This window comes from Telopea speciosissima, chromosome 7, assembly GCF_018873765.1.
Source record: "Telopea speciosissima isolate NSW1024214 ecotype Mountain lineage chromosome 7, Tspe_v1, whole genome shotgun sequence".
Lineage (NCBI taxonomy): Eukaryota > Viridiplantae > Streptophyta > Magnoliopsida > Proteales > Proteaceae > Telopea > Telopea speciosissima.
The window spans coordinates 59,812,872-59,832,244 of NC_057922.1; the positions used below are offsets into that span (position 1 = coordinate 59,812,872).

The 19,373-nt window shown below is 38.8% G+C and overlaps 1 protein-coding gene and 1 long non-coding RNA gene across 2 annotated transcripts; one reads left to right on the forward strand and one right to left on the reverse strand.

The window, feature by feature from the left end:
• Positions 1–1,302: 1,302 nt before the first annotated feature.
• LOC122669581 (vacuolar protein sorting-associated protein 32 homolog 2) lies at positions 1,303–17,277 on the reverse strand. The gene is made up of 8 exons (XM_043866375.1): positions 17,236–17,277; positions 16,985–17,085; positions 12,701–12,800; positions 12,101–12,186; positions 11,879–11,970; positions 2,846–2,960; positions 2,566–2,761; positions 1,303–1,666 (listed from the first exon to the last, which is right to left on the reverse strand). The coding sequence occupies exons 2-7, from the start codon at positions 17,054–17,056 to the stop codon at positions 2,570–2,572; spliced, it is 657 nt and encodes a 218-aa protein (XP_043722310.1). The 5' UTR covers positions 17,057–17,085; positions 17,236–17,277; the 3' UTR covers positions 1,303–1,666; positions 2,566–2,569.
• Positions 12,140–12,479, forward strand: LOC122669583. Its single transcript, XR_006334046.1, has 2 exons — positions 12,140–12,268; positions 12,304–12,479. It is a non-coding gene; the product is annotated as an uncharacterized LOC122669583 (long non-coding RNA).
• Positions 17,278–19,373: the final 2,096 nt, after the last annotated feature.

The window sequence follows — 19,373 nt, forward strand, 5'->3', positions numbered from 1 at the left end:
TATTTAAAACCATGGGCAGGGAAGCACAGGCTTCAAATGAAATTTAAAGATGCTGTTGCTTTCCAAACTAGGGGTGTCTTCTATAGGTGTACTGAGAAGATAGAATACAAAAGGGTTTTTAAAAATAAGTTAAAATTAACATATCATTATGTCATTATCGTCCACATTTTTCGAGTACACATGAAATGACATTATTAAGTTCTTGTTTGTTTAGCACATTCTATATATTTATGTGGAATCATGAAAACAGAATGTACATCCCCTGTTTTCTTCCTTTCTATGATCTATTTGAAGCAAAGTAACTAGTATTAATTTCTAAACATTTCCACCTTCCAGGCAGGAAGGACTATTGTACTTGACTTTATATCATTTTGATTGGTTTTTTAGTTTTTGCTCTCACAAAATAAAAAATAAAAGTGACTAAGGATGTCATTGAGGCCAATTAAAACAATTATCCACCCATTCTGCATTCCTTTTGAACTGGATATGATTTAACCTTTACTCCATTATCATGAAGAGTCCATATGGTATATAAAAATGCTATGATACCCACTTTGCTTACCTTGTAAAATTAGAGACCCTCATGCATGCTTTGCAATAATTTAAGAGGGTAGGGTGACTTTGAAGGATAGTTGGTTGTCTTTGAAGCTCCGTTTGGATGGTTACAAGAGAAATGCAAATATTTTTCTTCCAAGTGAAATATATTTCACAGGAAGTCCTTTTCGAATGTATGGTTGCATGAAAAATACAATATTTCCTTGGGAAATAAAATACATTTTCCCAAAAAACAATTGTAAATATTACCTTCATTTCCCTTTCCCCACTCACTACCTTTGCTTCGGAGAAATGAAAGAATTTGTATCCTCTCATGTGTCATGCACTGCCCGTGCACCTTGGATTTTTATTATCCCAAGTGCAGTGGACACCATCATATGCATTTTAAAGGTGCACCGCACTTGATAGGATGAAAATCCTACATGAAAAAAGATCTAATGAATTTATATGACCCTTAACTAAAATCTAAACTTACCTTCCAATCCTCCCCCCCCCCCCCCCCCCCCAACAAAAAAAAGGCCTATAAGATCAAGGAGAGGTGGTAGAAACATTAAAAAACCCGTCTCTTTCCTAAAATACAATTACTATCTAAACCCTCTTAAATGCAAAAAGTAATGTGCTGAAGTTTTTAAACCCCACTAATTAATTTGTACCATGGATAAACAGCTGGGAATTTCAAATATGGGAAAGAGAACAGCCATTGTGGAACACAATATTAATTAAAATCAAAGCTTTCATCTCCCTACACACACTCCACAGTTCCAGCACATTTACATTGCTTGGGAGCATAAAACAACATATACAATTGGCATATCCTTAGTTATTCATACATAACAAGCCTCTCCGATGATTAACTTGGTTATAAAAAAGATTCACGAAATATATGAACTAGCCAGAAAAGTAATCCAAATCAAATTGGCAACCTTCTAAAAGTTCCAGGAAGTACAATACAGATAGAGAGTGTGTAAGACATTTTTACTTTATATGACTCCTCCACAATGTATCTTATTAGAGAATGCACACTGAGGACTGCTGTGTATGAATGGAAGCCTAGGCAACATGTAATGAGTACAACTTATCTTTACATAATCTTTGTGCACTCCATGAATACCTGCAACACCTAAACCAGTTCAGTTCCAAAGACGAACTTATCTAAATGTTCTAAATTAAGAGAGCGGACCTGGATAATTGCCACATGGCATGTGACACAAATTTGGTCATCATTTATGCAATAGAAAAGCTTCAGACCAATATGGTAACTGTTAAGCTATTACAAAGGTTTGAAAAAGTTTGAAAAGTCAAGAAGTGAGCTCAACAGAATTCAACCAGAACTGTTGAAAAATCACAGGAGCAAATCCATTATGCGATGGGCCATAAAGTTTGGGGTAGAACATGAAATGTGATAATTGGTCTATCAAGGGGGTCCAATCTATCCAACAGTCAACATGCATTGAATAGAGTTAAATGACAAAACATGATTTATGTAGCCATCCTAATTTTTAGGGAAGGCTTAGTTGAGTTGAGTTGTGTTCTGTATGGTATCACTGTATCAGTCTATTTTATATATATGTGAAGAACGCTGCCCGGACGTGTGGCCCCTGCACCAGAGAGAGTGTAAATGGGAGCGCACGCAGGGGCATCAAACAGGGGGGAATTTTTTAATTTGCAGGGGAAGGGCGGTCACATATATGTGGGTGGGGGGGGGGGGGGAATCTTGTTGTAACTAAGGTTGGGTACAACAAAGATTGTAACCTTACTTTTTTGCTCCTAGTCTTATTCACAAGTAATTTAATGCATAGGTAAAAAAGTTTTACAAAAAACGTTGAAAGTCATTTAATGCAGTTGATATGTGAAATTACAAGGTAACCCCCTGCACTAAATTTCTTTTGGGAATAAGACAAGGGGAAAAAAAGTAAGGTTACAACTTCTTAGTTAACCTACTTGGTTACAACAAGATGCACCCTACCTAATCAGTAGAAAGGAAATAGTAAATTGAGTCAGAATCATTACATGTTCAAAGTGCCATCTCTGCCTGCAATGCAGCAAGCTCATCTTCCTCGGCCGTGTTTTTCTGAGCAGCCGGGCGAGCTGGTATCCTGCCGGCTGGGACTTGCACTGGAGCTGCAGGTAAAGTTGTTGCAGGCTGAAGAAGCTGTTCTTCCAACTCAGCTCCCTCCAATTCTTCAAGCTCTGCTTCAAGTTCATCCTGCATTAACAGAAGTGTTTAGACACTTTCAGAACTAGGAGGGATGAAAAATCTGGCGAGGATAAAGTTCAAAAGATTGTATACCTCATCGAAGTCAGCTGATGCACCAATGGGAGTTGATAATGCTTCTTGAATCTGCTTCATGTTCTCAGTCTGCTCGTTTATCTCATCCATTGTCTTGTCCACATCATCAATATTCCTATTAAATAAGATGCAATTATTAACATCCATAATATTTTGAATATACAAGTAAAAACTTCCTTATCTAATAGTATAATAAGAACTGCACTTCCAAGGGCCAAATTGCTACCATCTCTCATGCTCATCAGTAGATAAACATACGAATGGCACTGCCAGCATGCAACTGCTATCAGATAGGAGATTAACAAAATATTAAGAAGATAAATTAAAAGTTCAAAACCAGAGCAAGTCCAGTGTGGTTGATGCAGTTAAGACTGCCAAGTTGGGTCTAGGATGACCTTATTGGGCCTTGGACTACTTGTTTATGGGGTTATCCTGTAACAGGCCTAAATTATAAGCCAATGAGGTGGGGATGAGATCTGGAGCCTGTTGAACTATGGTTGTCATTGTTGCCAACATTGTCTGATGAAGTGCAATGCAGTGGCAGATATCGCAGTTAGGAAGTCATGACAGGGAACAGAAGCTTCACGGATTTTTTGAGCTGTCTTTAAATGAGAATCTAGAGGAGCTAAAAACATATTGAATGAAGGCCTGTGAGTTAGCTTTTCAAGAAAAATTGAATCAGCCTCAATCTGATAGTGGAGTGGAGAGTTATGGCATAATCTTCAGGCATGGCGCGTAAGCTGAAAGTATCAGTGTCTACATATCACCCAAGTTCAAGCCCAGTTTTGGGATCCGTAAACTAAACTTGGGTTGTTGGAGTCTTCATGAAAAATGTAGCTCTTAGAATCATCTATATGTAGGAAAAAGAATCGGGTCGATTGGAGTTCAAACGAGGAAAATATTGCTATTTTCGTGGGCTTACAAATCTGCCCAGTTTTGACATTGACAGACTTCCATGAATCATTGAAGAACGTCCGTGAGCTTGCTTCCGTCCTAACAGAGGCTAATGCTTCTGGAGTACTTATACATTATACCACGGACTTCGGTGGAAATAGGACGGATGTCCGTGCAGGGAGTGGTCCGCTGTAGTGCCAAGACGTGACGTTTTGGTTCATCCAACTTTGGATAGATTTTTGAGCGTGTTCCGGGAAGAATTTGAGGAAGGCTATGTTTATGAAAGTTGCCTCATTTTGAGTCCACTTTCAGATGCAAAAAGAATCAACCCAATCGGAGATGATATACAAAAGAAGTTACGCCTTCCGGACTGAGCAAAGGTCAGTCTGCCAAACTAGTTTCTGGTCCAAACTGGGGGTTGGACCAAGCTCAGATTTGGGTCTTTTGTTGGACTTTTTTAGTGGGTTTAGTGCTCATTTTCATTAGCTCTTCTAAGAACAAAAAGGAGAAGAAGCCCTAGAAGAGGAGAACAGAGACAAAAAAGAAGAAAAAGGAGAGTGCAAAGAGGGCTCTTGGATTAAGCCACTCCACCAACCATTGATGAGTGATCTATTATCACATTGAAGGCTTGAAGAGTTGAACTTTTATGAGAACCTAGAGAAGGTTTTGCAAAGGAAGAGAAGAAAAGGGTCCCGCAAGCTAGCATCCACTTGAAGATTCAAGTTTCTCACATCAAGAGTTGGTTGAAGATTTCAGTAACCAGTGAAGCTGAGATTGGTGACTCAGAACTCCTCCAGATACCAAGAATCGAAACAAAGCAAGGGTTGTACGGGTTTCTACCTATAGCTTATTTAATTTGTATTTTTGTACTCTATTTGTGTTGGACATAGGTTGATTACTGTTGAATACCTAGACTAGCCAGTTCTACATTGTAGGTCAAATCATATAAGCCCATTTGCCTTTTGTACTGAGGTGTTCATTGGGTGCTAAACATGGGGGTTGTAGCTCCCTGGTAGTTGTATAAACTTAAATCTTGGCGTTGTAGTGCCCTCCTAGTTGTATGCTGCTGGGTAAACCAGATGCAGTAGCTCATTATCAATTGTAGCTGACTAAAACAGTAGTGTATTGAGCATATACAAAGCCTATTTGAGGCATTTCTGTGTGGATGTAGGCATGTGTTGAACCACGAAAAAACCTTGTGTTGTCGTGCCACAGGGTTGGGTGTGCCTATGGTTGAGAGGCAGGGTATGTCGCACAACATTGTATGTTTGCAGGATGGTTTGTGGTTGAGTGAGTGCCAGGGAAGGATCACTAAATCATCCAACCTAAAAAGGGAAAACTTTTCAAACACTGATTCACCCTCCCCCTCCTCAGTGTCGGACTCAGCCAGTGTTCAACAGAGCCTAGACACACAATTAGTCCATTAGTAAAGAGTCTGAGTTAGACTAGGATACTCATTAGTTAGTAGAGTCCCATTCTGAGAATATTTACTCTAGTCGATGTAAGAAAGTGATTAGGAGTCCAAAACATCAGTGGAATTAGGAATTTCACAACGCTATATATATGTAAACACCTCTTATAAGATTAGAACAAGTTTTTGAGTAATAAATACAGTTTTCTGAAGAGCTTTTGTGTTGCGCTGTGCATGCATGGACTGGTTTCTTATCTCTTCCATGGGCTTGTTGAATTTCCTTCACTAATTGATGCAGATTTGAAGGTCTATCGCAGGAGATCCAAAAGAGGCCAGCCTAGCATGGCCTACTGTTTCTACTCTTTTAATTCCGTTCTTAACTTAGTTTAATGTTTTAAGTTAGTTCTAAAAACTCAATTAATGATGGGTATTTGTTCTTGGGGAGTCGGGGACACGATTATGCATTCCAAACTCTTCCCTATGGCATCACATCATATGGGAGTTACATGGAGAGGTTTGGGAAGATATTTTGGCAAAGACAAGACTGTCATACAGGTTACAGATTGATACTATTGGGACCACATATTGCAAAGGATGTCGATCATGTGATAAAGAGATGCCAAGTGTGCCAACTTGATAAGGAAACGAAGCAAAATGCAGGTTTATATTCATCCTTACCTGTCCCTCACGCACCTTGGTCAGATATAAGCATGGATTTCGTGCTTGGACCTCCCCCCCCCCCCTACTAGAGAATGATATGATTGCATCATGGTAGTAGTAGATCGTTTCTCAAAGATGGCCCATTTTCTGCCATGTCGCAAGACTATCTATACATCCCACAATCCACATAGCAAAATTGTTCTTCAAGAAAGTAGTGCAACTACATGGAGTGCCAAATACCATTGTCTGTGATTGTGACGTCAAGTTCATAAGTTATTATTTCTGGAAGACATTGTGTCTGAAAACTCACACAAAGCTATAGTTTTCAATTGCATTCCATCCAGAGACTGACAGACAAACAGAGGTACTGAACAGAAGCTTGGGAAATTTTTTGAGGTAACTAATTAGAGATTATGAGAAGACATGGCCAACCATCCTCGACATTGCTGAGTTTGCTTACAAAAGTTCAGTGAACAGGACGATAGGGTGTACTCCTTTTGAGTTCAGCCAAGGCAACCTATTAATCTTGTTCCCCTTCCACCTCAAGCTCGAGTCAGCCTTGAGGCTGATGAATTCAGAGGTGCATGCAGACATTTGACTATGTATCACACTCTAAGCAATGATGTGATAAAGCTACAGTCGATCATCATTGATGTTATGTGGAGTTTAAACCGGGAGACATGGTGATGGTTCATGTCAACTCCCAGAGGTTCCAATCTAGTGTCAATACTTAACTCCACCCAACGAAGATGGATCCCTACAAGGTGTTGAAACGAGTTGGACCACACGTTTATGTGCTCGAACTGCCTGATGATATGACCATAAGCAACGTCTTCAATGTGGCTGATCTACAACTTCTTATGGGACATCACTCAGACGATGGTGATATGAAACAGATGTTGACGGTGCCCCAACTAAAGCCACCCACTGATGATATTATTGAGGAGGTTTTGGATGACACCTACAAAACCACCCGGCGTGGCACTAACCATCAAGCATTCCTTGTCAAATGGGAAGGCCATCCACGACACGACAATACTTGGATTCATGCTGATGATTTCAAGTGCCTTGAACCCAACTTGTATGAGCACTACATGTGATTCACCCATTCGTCGGAGACGAATGTTTTCAAGCCGGGGAGAGCTGGTACAGATTTAAAGGTCTATCGCAGGAGATCCAAAAGAGGCCAGCCCAGCATGGCCTAATGTGTCTACTCTTTTATTTCTGTTCCTAACTTAGTTTCTTTAATGTTTTAAGTTAGTTCTCTTTTGCTTAAGCGTTTAAGTTGGTTTAAATGGGCTTATTAGTGGAAATAAGCTTTGGGTAGGATTACGTATGTGTTGGTACTTTGATCCCATGGATCTCATTAATGGGCCGCTTTAATGAGCCTATAATATGGTATAGGCTAGGTATACGGGATTAGTTAAATTAGTGTCTTTATTTCTTTGTTATCAGTTTCCTAGTCAGTTTAGGTTACCTTATTAGTTAAGGATTGAGTTAGGCCTTTCCTTTTAAATGTAGGAGTCCAACTTTGAGTCTTCTATATAAGTTTGTAGGGGAGGCCAGCATTGTACACGAATTTTGGTTAATAAAAATTGCAGATTTGCTTGCTTCTTCTCCATTGAAGATCTCTTTTGTGTGTAATCAAGGAAAAGGATTGGTGTTTGATCCAATTGACACCTTGCGGTGAGAAGCGCGCGTGGATCATCTTATGCTCATGTTCTTTTGCTACTGTTGTAATATTGGGTATATTATGCTTCTTCTTTAATCACTGTCATTAACAAGTAGGTTCAGTTCTGAGAATTTTTCTGCAACAAGAGTCCTTGCTTCTAGAAGATCATATATACTACATGTTTTTTGAGATTAAGCAATCCAGCTGTTAGCTCATGCTCAAATTTTGATCGAATCTCAGGAACCCTAGATGGAGAATTCGACCCAAAATTCAGGCTTTCTTGACCAGCCGACTGCCTGTTATAGTGAAATTCTTGTTTTGCCCTTTTCTTCATTGAACCATCTGATTTTGTGTTATTGATACTCTCCCCAAATCCAGATTTATTTCTGTTGAAAGATCTTGTTTGGCTACTGTTTTGATCCTTCAAATTCAGTACTACATCACTAATACTTCATATCGACATCTGGTTTTTCATCTATATTTACTTGTCTGAATTTCAAGAATCTTATATTGATTGAAAAACTGATAATCCCTTACGCTTGACCTGGTTCTCAGCCTGATCTAACCATTGGTTCATGAGTTATTAAACTTCTCTTATTTCCTGCCAGTTCTGTCCTGAATTTGGTTGTCTGGTTCATCGATTTCTATATAGATCCTGGTCTAATTGTGGTTTCACTTTTTGTGTTATTCTAGATTCTTTTCTGGAACTCTGAACCACATCAGTGGGAGGCTAGGGAAAGAGGAGGGTCATGTTTGCAAGTCACTAATTTCCTAACCATTAAGGTAACAGAAACGGAGGACTACATAAATGATTAATTGTAAAATCAATGAAAAGGCAAAGCATGATTATTTTCTGTTAGCATTGTTATGGAGAGAGTTTTTTTTCTTTAGTTCAAGCTGGATCTTCTTCCTTTAGTATTTGTATAATCCAGCTTGAGGGGGAGTGTTAGAATAATGTACTCCAGATTTATGTTATTTAGTGTATTAAGCTTATACCGGCTATGTGGGTTTAGTCCCACATCGCCTAGCTTAATCTTATTTGTAACTTCCCTCTATTATAAATAGAGGGGCCTTTCTCTCATTAAGATAAGTCATTCTAAGCCATTCTTTTATTTTATTTCTTCTCTCTAGCCCACGATTCTGCCAACATGGTATCAGAGCTGGTCTGATCTAGGTTAGAGAGAAGGAAAAACCCTATTTTACCCCTTCTTCTCCTCCAATCGATCTCTCCTTCTACTCCTGTTCTCAGCTTTTCTTTTTTCTGTTTTTTCTTTTTCTTAAACCTTGTTTAGGGGCAGCACTAATGAGGTAACTACAGAATATCGATGATTTAGTTGCTGCCCCCCTTTCTCTTCTATCGATTTTTATTAAAAAACCCTACTGGAGTCCTTCTCTGTGATATTGGAGCTGTCCAGAATTTTTTGGAGAACTGATCTTCCAGCATTGGAGCTCCCTATGCACCCTTCTCCAGCCCCTTTCTACCCTATTCTATTACCCTAACTTCCCTTTTTCTTTCTCTCCATCTTTTATTGAGTATTCCAGCCCCAACCCTAATCGATCTCACCTTGTCAGGGTTTTTTACAAAAACCCAGACTTTTATCGATTTTAGGGTTTCCCTTTTCTGATGCAACTGAATTTTTGGGGGTGATTCCCTACTACTACAAGCCATACTCGACCTAAGTTTGGACCCTTTCTGATGGCTGGATTTGTTTCTAAAGCAAAAATTCCTTAACCTGCTAATTTGGTTACTTGCCAAAAACCCTGACTTTCAGGTTTCAGTTTTTGCTAATTTTTGGAGGGCTGATTACTCCCACTTCAAGGACCAATCGACCTCAATATTGCACCTATCCAAGTTTTTTGAAGACCCCTACCCCAATCAATCTCTTCTTTTTAGGGTTTTCCAAAATCCTGATAAAAATCGATTTGGGCTAAGGATGTTTGCTGCTGTTCTAGTGCTTTGGAGGTGGTTCTACCATTAAATGAGCACTCTCCTACATCAATACATGGCTTGAAGGAGGTCTATTTTTCCTGCAATGGTTGCTACCCTTTGTTTCTGCGATTTTTTGGAAGCTCTCCCCTTTGAAGATCAAGTCTCAATCTTACTGGAGATTGATTGTTCACCTTGGAGGTTCCAGTCTAGCAGCCTTGATGAGCATCTATTGCAAGTCTACATCAGCAATTACAGCCCCATTTCCCTATGTCGATCCCAATTTCAGGGTTTCCCAAAACCCTGACTAAAATCGATTTTAGGGTTAGGGTTGTCCTATCAAGCTAATTTTTTTGAGGAGAGTCTTATGCATATCAGAGGAGTATTCAACATGAATTTCAGCATCATTAATCAGTTCTTTTCTGAAAAAATTCAGGTTCACACTTATGGCTCGATTTCTTCAATTATCAACCTATTTTTTTATTGGTTCCTATGTGGCTGGCTGCTTCAACTACCTATGGATATGTCTGGTTCTTTATCTTCTATTTGCTGGTTATTTTGAGCTTCACTACCTACATGGCTGGTGTTATTGATTGGCTTTTGTACGCATGACTGGTTGATGTGTTATTGCTACTTTTATGTGGAATACTGCTGCCCTATGAATGTGTCTGTGTTTCCTATTATTGGAGATCGAATTACTTTCGTTATGGAAGACTCGAATCTGCTACCCTGGAGATCAGCTAATTTGGGAGTACTACAATGTGTTCCACGATTATTGGTTGCACCTACGAACCTATTCAGTTATGTGAAGCCTTTCGGGTTCATATCCAGCTTACTTTGGAGCTTGGTCCTAGCATTGTTCACTAATTCAGATCTGATCCACCTTTTTGTTGAAGCTTCTTCACTGCATTACTGTTCGGATATCTTCGTCAGTCCTATTTCGCATGTGGGAGTTTATACATTGGAGTTTTGCACACTTGTTCTACATTGTTTGAAGATTGCTCAAGCCTTGAAGCATGGTGTTTTTCTTCCTTCACATCAGATCTGTATACTTCTCAGATTTGAATATTGGAGTTAGGAGTTTCTCCCCTGTAGGGGTTTCCATCAAAAGTGTTTGTTTGATCGATGGAAGATGGTCGGAACTATATATGTTGCATAATTTACTCCTACTTCATTATCCCACTGCTGTTTTTTCCTTCACCACCTCCCAAAACATACCTTTGGCATTCCCCATAACCACCTTGGAAGTTACTGGTATTCTCTACCTTACCATTACTTCTTTTTCCATTACCCTTGGCAGCCATTGCAGAATTCTGGAATGTTATGTTTTGCCCTATTTCTCTTATGTCCACGTGCACTACACGTGAGGGGGGGAATATATACAGTATACCTACAGTATACCTGCAGCCATTGCAGAGAGCAAAACATGCAGGGACGCTTGGTGCAAAACATAGAAGGTCAGAAATTTCATCATTGCCAATGGGTATCTACTTAGTTATTGGATTAAAATTTGTCATAAGGGGGAGGTTGGCCTTAAAGTTTGAAGATATTCCATATGAGGTTCTACAGTTTGGTTGATTGTTTGTTTCCGCTGCTTGGTCTTTACTGCTGCTTGACTCATTTGCCGGCTACCCTAGTTACTTATCTTCAGGATTATAATTCAAAGATTCATCACTGGACAGCAATAGAAGATTGGTGAAAGCTGCCTTTTTGGAAAACATTCCAGTCCTGTTTTGCTGATCAAGTCTGTCCAAGTTTGAAGATCTTTTTTTCAAGTTCTTGAAGATCTATTTGGGAGCTGCATTCTTTTTGGAGCTGGATTCTGCTACAATTTATTCAAGTTGAGCATTAGTACCTTGTATGCACCAACTTGAGGGAGAGTGTTAGCATTGTTATGGAGAGAGTTTTTTTTCTTTAGTTCAAGCTGGATCTTCTTCCTTTAGTATTTGTATAATCCAGCTTGAGGGGGAGTGTTAGAATAATGTACTCCAGAATACCATGGGGGTATTCTGGTCTTTTTGGGGTATTATTTATGTTATTTAGTGTATTAAGCTTATATCGGCTATGTGGGTTTAGTCCCACATCGCCTAGCTTAATCTTATTTGTAACTTCCCTCTATTATAAATAGAGGGGCCTTTCTCTCATTAAGATAAGTCATTCTAAGCCATTCTTTTATTTTATTTCTTCTCTCTAGCCCACGATTCGGCCAACATTTTCCATTAATTAGACATGGCTTCAATCTCCAACCAAAATTTCAGGAAAAAAAATGCGACTCAACATGGAACAGTATGTTAATTTCTCTTTCGTAGGAAAAAGAAACAGAAGTAGCTCTACACATAAGCTTTTCCACAGGAAGCATGTTAGAGTTCCTAATTCAGAGGATTCAATAGCAAACCAAGACAAAATAGATCCTAAAAAGCAAACGTTCCCACACAAACTCAATAAAACATATGAAATATGAATACTTACGTTGCTTTGTGCATAGCTTTCATGGCAGCTGCACCGGTTCGCAATGCATCCACAGTCTCAGTTGTCGCTTTCGCACCTTCTAGCAATATCATCTGAAGTTTCAACACCACAACATAGAATTGACATTCAGATAATTCACACCTAATTATCAATGAATAATGTCAACCAACGCCAGTTGGGAAACTGTACTAATCGTTGGAAAGATTAAAATTGCAATTGCACCTGATCGTGGATGCGCAATTGGAAATTACCCAGCTGCTCAATTTGCTGTTCATATAGCCTCTTCCTTTTCAAGCATTGTATTGCCGCTATATTATCAACAACAGAGTAGAGAGTTCAATCAGCACACAATAAAATTAGTAAGAAGAAATCACTTTGGAGCACATGAGGGTTGTGGAAGAAATCATTTAGTAGCAAAATGGGAGCAGCTTAAACCGTTGGAATGGGTCGTGGGAGAGCAATACAAGTGCCTCTTTATTTGGAGTTTGATATACAAAATCAGCAAAAAATATAGACATAGAGACCTGCTAATTGCTTGTGTTTTCTAATAGTCCATAAATGGAGACCCTAGATAATTACATCCACAGAAGACACGTAATAAGTTAAAAGTTCCACAAACATGACCAATCAATGAAAATAAAAGAATGGTATCAATGGTCAGGACTAGGATTGACTGGGGATATAAACTGAGAGCAACATCAGGATGCAAGATTTTCAGGCAGGAATCCTCAAGTACATTGTCACAACTAAGTTTTCATATGCAACACAGTAAATGAACAAATTTCTGCCATCTAAAGCTTTAGGGAAGTATTGCAATCATACCCCTTTTGTTCTTTGCTCTGGTGAATTCCTTGGCTTTTTCAACCTCAGTAGCAGCCTTCTTCAATAGGACTTTTTCCTTTTTCTCCAGCATTTCAAGTGTCTACAAGGTGCATGAAGTCACAACAATAATAAGCAACAAAAAGTCGGGATACCAATAGAGAACACAGCAAATTAAAAAATAAAAGACATCCAATTAATTACTTTGGCTTAGAACGATTAGGGAAATACAAATAAAAGATATACCAATATAAAACCCGCCCTCAAAATAGACAAACTACTTGATACAAAGCAAAGGTATGACACCAATTAAAAAAGGTGGCAATATGACAAAGCTAAGCATAAGAATAGAACGGAAAATTAAGTGTAGATTTCCACAATGTTGACTGCAATAGAGTTTTAACAGTATCTTGCCTCCAAAGGACAGCGCTTTTCTTCCCCACAAATTGATAAAGCAATAAAACAATTGTTGATCCAGTCCATGTTTGACTAAGCTTCTAGAAGGCAGGCTACTAATGGTTATTTGGTGGGGGTGTTAAAAAGATCCGGTCCATTGTAACCAAGTGGTCACGGGTTCGAGTCTGGAAACAACCTCTCTGCAAAAGCAGGGGTAAGGCTGCGTACATCATGACCCTCCCCAGACCCTGCAGTGGCGGGAGCCTCGTGCACTGGGTATGCCTTTTTTTAAATTAAAAAAAAAGGAGCAGGTCCAATAAGTTACTTCCATTTGAAATCTTTACTGCCAGAAGCTCAGGAAGCACCACCTTCCCCCCCCCCCCAACAAAACCTTCTGGGGATTCTCGAGCTTCTGGCGGTAAAGATCCAAATGAAATATTCTTATTGGACCTGCCCGTTAACCCTCCCAAAAAAGATACTAGAAGCCCAAGAAGCTCAGCCAAAACATATGCACTCGGTCAAATGAAACATCAACAAAAAATTAACGAAAGTATAAATTATCGAAATATTACAAACAAATGCAACAATAGACCACAATAAAATGCCTAGCAAAGCAAGAAAGAACTTTGACATATGAAGTTCATGCAAACAAGACTAACTGACAGCATCCATATTGGCTTTCAAGTTCACCTATACAATAGTAAGAACCAAAAAATGCACAACATCAAGTTAACAACATGCAGTGAAAGAGGGGCAAGGCAGATGATTCATTAAGCAAGGGACTACAAAAGATTGCTCATCTAACAGAAAGATGATGTCAAAGTTCAATCGTCTAACAAGAAGAATGGAAATCATTCTTAACTGCTCAATTTGATGTGAAGCAGATGGAACTAGTCAATCACCTCATCATACATTGCACCATATGAAGCAAGATTTGAAAATTTTCATGTAGTTTTTTTGTGGTTTTCCAGCAAGGACCAGCTTCTTAGTTCATCCAAAAATGAAGACCAATGGTTCCACAAATTAAGGCTGAGGATTATTAATGATTGATGCAGATAAATTATAAAAGTGGTTTATTTTAGTGGAAATAAGTCTTCGGTTGGATTTTACTTTATTAATTTAGTTTACATGTTGAGCCTTTGGTCCAAGGGGTTTTCATTGTAAAGTGCCTAAAATAGAGTAGCTTGTTTGATTATTAGTTCGTTTAGGGCTAATCATGTTCGGAGTCATATTTTGAGAATATATATGTGTGTGTGTGTGTAGCCAGCCATTCAAGTACACGGAAGTATGAAATACAGCTTTTAGTTTTTCTGAAACTTTGATGTTGATTCAGTAGCGTGCATGGTGGATTCCAAGGGGGGCTTAGGTGGTTTCCTAGCCTGTTTTTCCTGTCTGTCTCTATCTCTCTATCAGACTACAGGTCAGATCTATTCAACTCTAGACCCTGCAACTACTCTGTTTTGTAAAAGGTTCAATTCTATTCTGTTGCAAATAGCATATAACTGTTCTGTTTTGGCTCGAAACGGAAGTTTGAGATTCTGTTACACTGCTTTCTGAAGTTCTGTTATGAGTTCTAATATTTTTGGTCAATTAGTATTGGTTCTAGTTGATGCAGCAAGGACTCTCGGTTGGGCTAAGGCAGGGCTGTATCTGGCCCAAATTCTGGGTTTATTCAAACCCATATTGAGCAACCTATGCCAGCCCATTCTGCTACATCGAACAGCCTTGATTGGAGGAAGATATTTTCCAGAATAATTTCCATATTTACCAGATTCCCTTACTGGTTTAGGACATAATCATCAGATTGTGTGGGCCCCATAGACAGCTAGCTGGGAGATAAAGATTGAAGATAATCGGCCATGCATGGAGGAGGACTTGACAACTTCTTTAGTCCGAGATTTTAGGGAAGAATTGCCATTTGTGTATGGGTTTTATTTGCTTAGGGATAGTTTCTACTTTAAATTATATTGCTTAAGTAATTAGGACTTTATCTTGCCAATTAGGATTGGATTTATTTGGAATGTTTCTAAAAGATTTAGGACGTAATTGGTTTTATAAATAAAGGCAAAAGGTTGGACAGAATGGCCAAAGATTGAGAGAATATTATGAGTTTGGTTTTGAAAATCGAGAATGCTGTGAGATACAGTTGAGAGGTGAGACACCTGGGGGAAGAGTGAGAGGCTCAATCTTATTTATCCATCTTCTTCTACCTTCTATCTTCTATTTTTCTTTTTCTTTTTTTCTGTTGAATCCTATCTTCTATTCCAATTGATTTCTGTGAGAGTTCTGCCCTGAAAATTACTGATCTGCTGAAGACCATTCGAAAGCCTACATCAGCCCCTGGAATGTTCGCTTGTTACATGAAAGCCTGAGAATATCAGTACATCGATCCTACTGTAATGTTGGTTCTTAGTTGAACTAACCTCTACATTACTAGTTCTGCTAGTCTTTCTCCTAGTGGCACTAGGATTCTTCTATATTTCTCTATTTTGTCATCAGACTTGGCCCAAATTCTACAGAGGGTAAACAGATTATACATTCCATGGTGGCTAAATTGCTCTACAAGGTTGGATGAAGAATGAGCCAATAATGGGATTTTTTTGAGAAATGGGAGATTTAAGATGCTCCGGGATGGAAATGAGGGAATGTCTACAATACCTGGCCACACAAATAGGGGTAATCTATGCATAGTCATTCCAGGTCCAAGCATGTTGGAGATAGTTGTTATAAAATTGAGAGAACCTAAAATGGATAAAACACCAGATAGATGAGAACTAGAAATTGCTTGAATGATGTCTTGGTCTGTTTTGAGATTCCTGTGTTCTGTTGTAGAAATTTTCCATATTTTGCTTTGATTCCCAGTTCTAAGATCCTGTTAAGAACTAGTATCTTACTGGATTTTCTGTTTCGGGATGAGTCTACATTAACGATGGATTTGGTGACAATTGTTTGTTAAATGAACATGACCAAAGAATTTTAAGGCTAACACTGGCCAAAGAAGCCTGATTAGTAGTTAACTCACATTTCGATCTACTGAGCTGTAGATGGATACTGACAGAAGGATTATCTGATGATATGAACCAAACTTTATATGATTGAACCTCCGGAAATAATCCTCTCCAATTCCTTAAAAGTGTGCAGTGCCAAGTGGAGATGTCAACACCTGGCAGCTCGGACATCCAACAGTGCCGAGCTTGAGAAGTCAATGAGTTGAGACCATTGGAGGTCCGAGCTGCCAAGTGTAGGCATCTCCACCTAACACTGCCACACTGCACACTTTTAGGAATTGGAGAGGATTAAAATCCATGAACCTCCACACCAAACTTGTTTTTATGCATTCAAAACGAAAGGGATGCTGTGGTAGCTTCAAAGGAGATGTGCACGGTCATTAATTGAGTCATAATCAAGTGTACCAGTAGTAACAACCTCAGAGCAGTAAGCTCGTAAGCGATTAAACCAATATGTGTCACAGAGAAAGTTCTGCATGGCTAAGGCAATAAGCCAATAACAACCCCCCCCCCCCCAAAAAAAAAAAAAAAAACCTACTTTATACACATCCAAACTCAATTATGCATAATTTGATACGTATTAGAGGAACTTCTACCTGAGTCAATCCAGAAAGTTGGCACAAATTAAAATTTGAAAAACGAAAAACTCATACAACGGAATCCAATAAACCAACTTCAAGTCATAGCCCACGCATGGAAATTAACAGGAAACCACTGCCACCCCGTAACATACGAGAAACTATGATTCGATAACAAATCACCTTCATAAATATAAATCAACGACCTTACATGGAGAAAAACATAAATGAACCACAAAAAAGAAAATCAATTACAAATATGAAGATTAAAAAAATAAGTGACAATATTTGATTGGAGATCATACCTCATTCAACTTGTCTAACGTTGCTAAGGCATTGGTTTCCTGTTTAGGTTTACCGAACATCCGCGTAAACATTCTTGATCACCTGAGAGGAACTTTCTATCCTGCAGCAAACAAATAAAAGAAAAGAACTTTCAATCAGAGCCCTAACCCTAGCTACAACTGAATTGCATAAGCTTATCCGACGATCTGCCGACAACAAGTTACCAAAAAAAAAAAAAAATCCAAAATTTAAAGGACGAACAGATACAAACCTGTAAATCAAAAATCAGTGATTTGAGTTCTGGAAATTGAATTCGTCAGTCGCAAGTAAAGAACGTCGGAATAAAGCTCGTCGTCGATCTGGGGGTAGTCTGGACTCTCGACAGGAGGACCCACTCCGCGTCGGAACTGCAAAATAAAGCGAAACCGGATAAAAAATGGATAGATTTTGGAGTCTTCGTTACACTAATTTCATGTTCAACGAAAAAAAGGCGTGACTGTATGTGAGGTCGCCTCAGTTGTTTTTGGATTGGAATAAACGTATTGTTGGGACCCATCATTTATTCTGATCATACGGTACCACAAATTGTCCTTCCACTCCACTCTAACGCCTTCAGTTTGAAATAATGATACAGACAAAACGATTAAGAAAAGAAGAATGGGGTTGACGTTAAAATAAGGTTTTTTACAAATCCCCCTGAAAATGCCCATTTGTCCAAGTGATCTCTTACGACTTTTCGAATTACAAACTTCCCTTTCTTTCAAAACATTATAGCACTTTGGTCTCTGTTGTTTATTTGGGACGTTAGACGTTAGTTTTAAGGAACCTAATGACAAAAATGTCTTTTTGATAATAACCCACCAAAATTAAAGAATAAAATAACCAAAATGCCCTCATCTTTCTCAAATCGTTTTGTCACACCTCGGAACCACCTCTTGGGAGGATTCCGATGGCTGACCCAAATACCCAAAGTATTCAGGCACCACCAGGATCCAGATGAAGTAAATAAGTTACAAGCACCACACAATATCGAGATAACAAGTGTTACATTGATCGGGTGAAGGGAAAGTAAATATTTATAAGTCCTATATATATATATATATATTATTTACATTAAAGTTTCAACGATTCGATATTCCCAAGATCACAACCATCGAACCAACATACAACTATTCTAACATATAAACAGTGAAAACTCATCTACCAAAAAGGATGGTATTTAACAAAATAGAACATAAAAATAGCACCACATCATCAGTCCTTGTTCTCCAAGGACACCATAATCATCTGCATGATTGGGGTCACAATCCTCTGGGTTTGCACCAGCACGTTCACAGTGGTCGTCAGCCTCCGCCTCGAAGTAATTCTTCCTACTACTTCCACATTCATCTGCAAGACAATCTAAAAGAAAATATTCCACAAGGGTGAGCTTTACTGAGCCCAACAAGTAAAGGATAGACCACACACACAAGCATGAATCCTAAATGCATAGGTTCAATTTTAATCTTAATTTTCACCTAACAAACAAATGCCTAAGTCGGGTCCGTGCTACGCCAATAGTTCGGGAAACATTCTCGGTTCCTTCTTAACCTCCCTGAGACGTAACTTCAACTGTTGTATGGAGCCCACATCGGTCGTTGGTATTATATACCTTCTCATGGGTAGACCCCTATAATCATAGCCAGGACCACATCCTGACGTACTTCACACTCCTCAGTGACAGAGAGCTATGATCACCCAACACCTGAACCCCTACTGGTAAGGGTTGTAACATCAAAGAATGACATTCATATCCATATGCAGTCTAAATGGCATAATACGAGGTGTACAGTGCTCTTGCATCCCATACTATTTCCAAGCTGACTACGGCATCTATTATAACACAAAGATTCATATTGCATATCATTCCACATTACATCATTCGCATCCATGAGTCATAAATAACGAAATCAGTAAGTATCATAAGCAAAATAGTAATTTAAATATGCATATGATTCATTAACAAATAGTACTAAGAATGAATTAAACACTCCCAAAAGAAATCAAAGCCTACTTCCACTTACCTTGTTATGTTTGCGTTCGCGAGATTGAAATAATCCTTGAGACGGTTGCCGTTAGGTTCCGATAACCAAATGATCATTCCCTTCAAAATAAAAAAATGGGATCTCAGGTTCTTCCTCCACTTCTTCTTATTTTTCTTCTTCTCATTTTCCTTTCAATATTGCAGAACTGATTCCACCGTTGAGTCTCAAGATTAGTTAGGAAACTATTGCTAAATCTCACTAAATGACACATCCACATTGCATGGGCCAGGTGGCTTGTCCACCAACCACTACTTCCATTCTTAGCCACCTCCTACTTCACTATCTGTCCAACAAGTCACCACATGCTTCCTTAACCACCTCTTAC

Bases quoted from the DNA above. Each gene is read 5' to 3' on its own strand.
- LOC122669581 (XM_043866375.1), bottom strand. From the start codon at position 17,056: ATGTTTACGCGGATGTTCGGTAAACCTAAACAGGAAACCAATGCCTTA. The intron at 12,801-16,984 runs GTATGATCTCCA...TGCACCTTGTAG, and splicing joins CGTTAGACAAGTTGAATGAG to ACACTTGAAATGCTGGAGAA. The intron at 12,187-12,700 runs GTATGATTGCAA...TTGATAATATAG, and splicing joins CAGAGCAAAGAACAAAAGGG to CGGCAATACAATGCTTGAAA.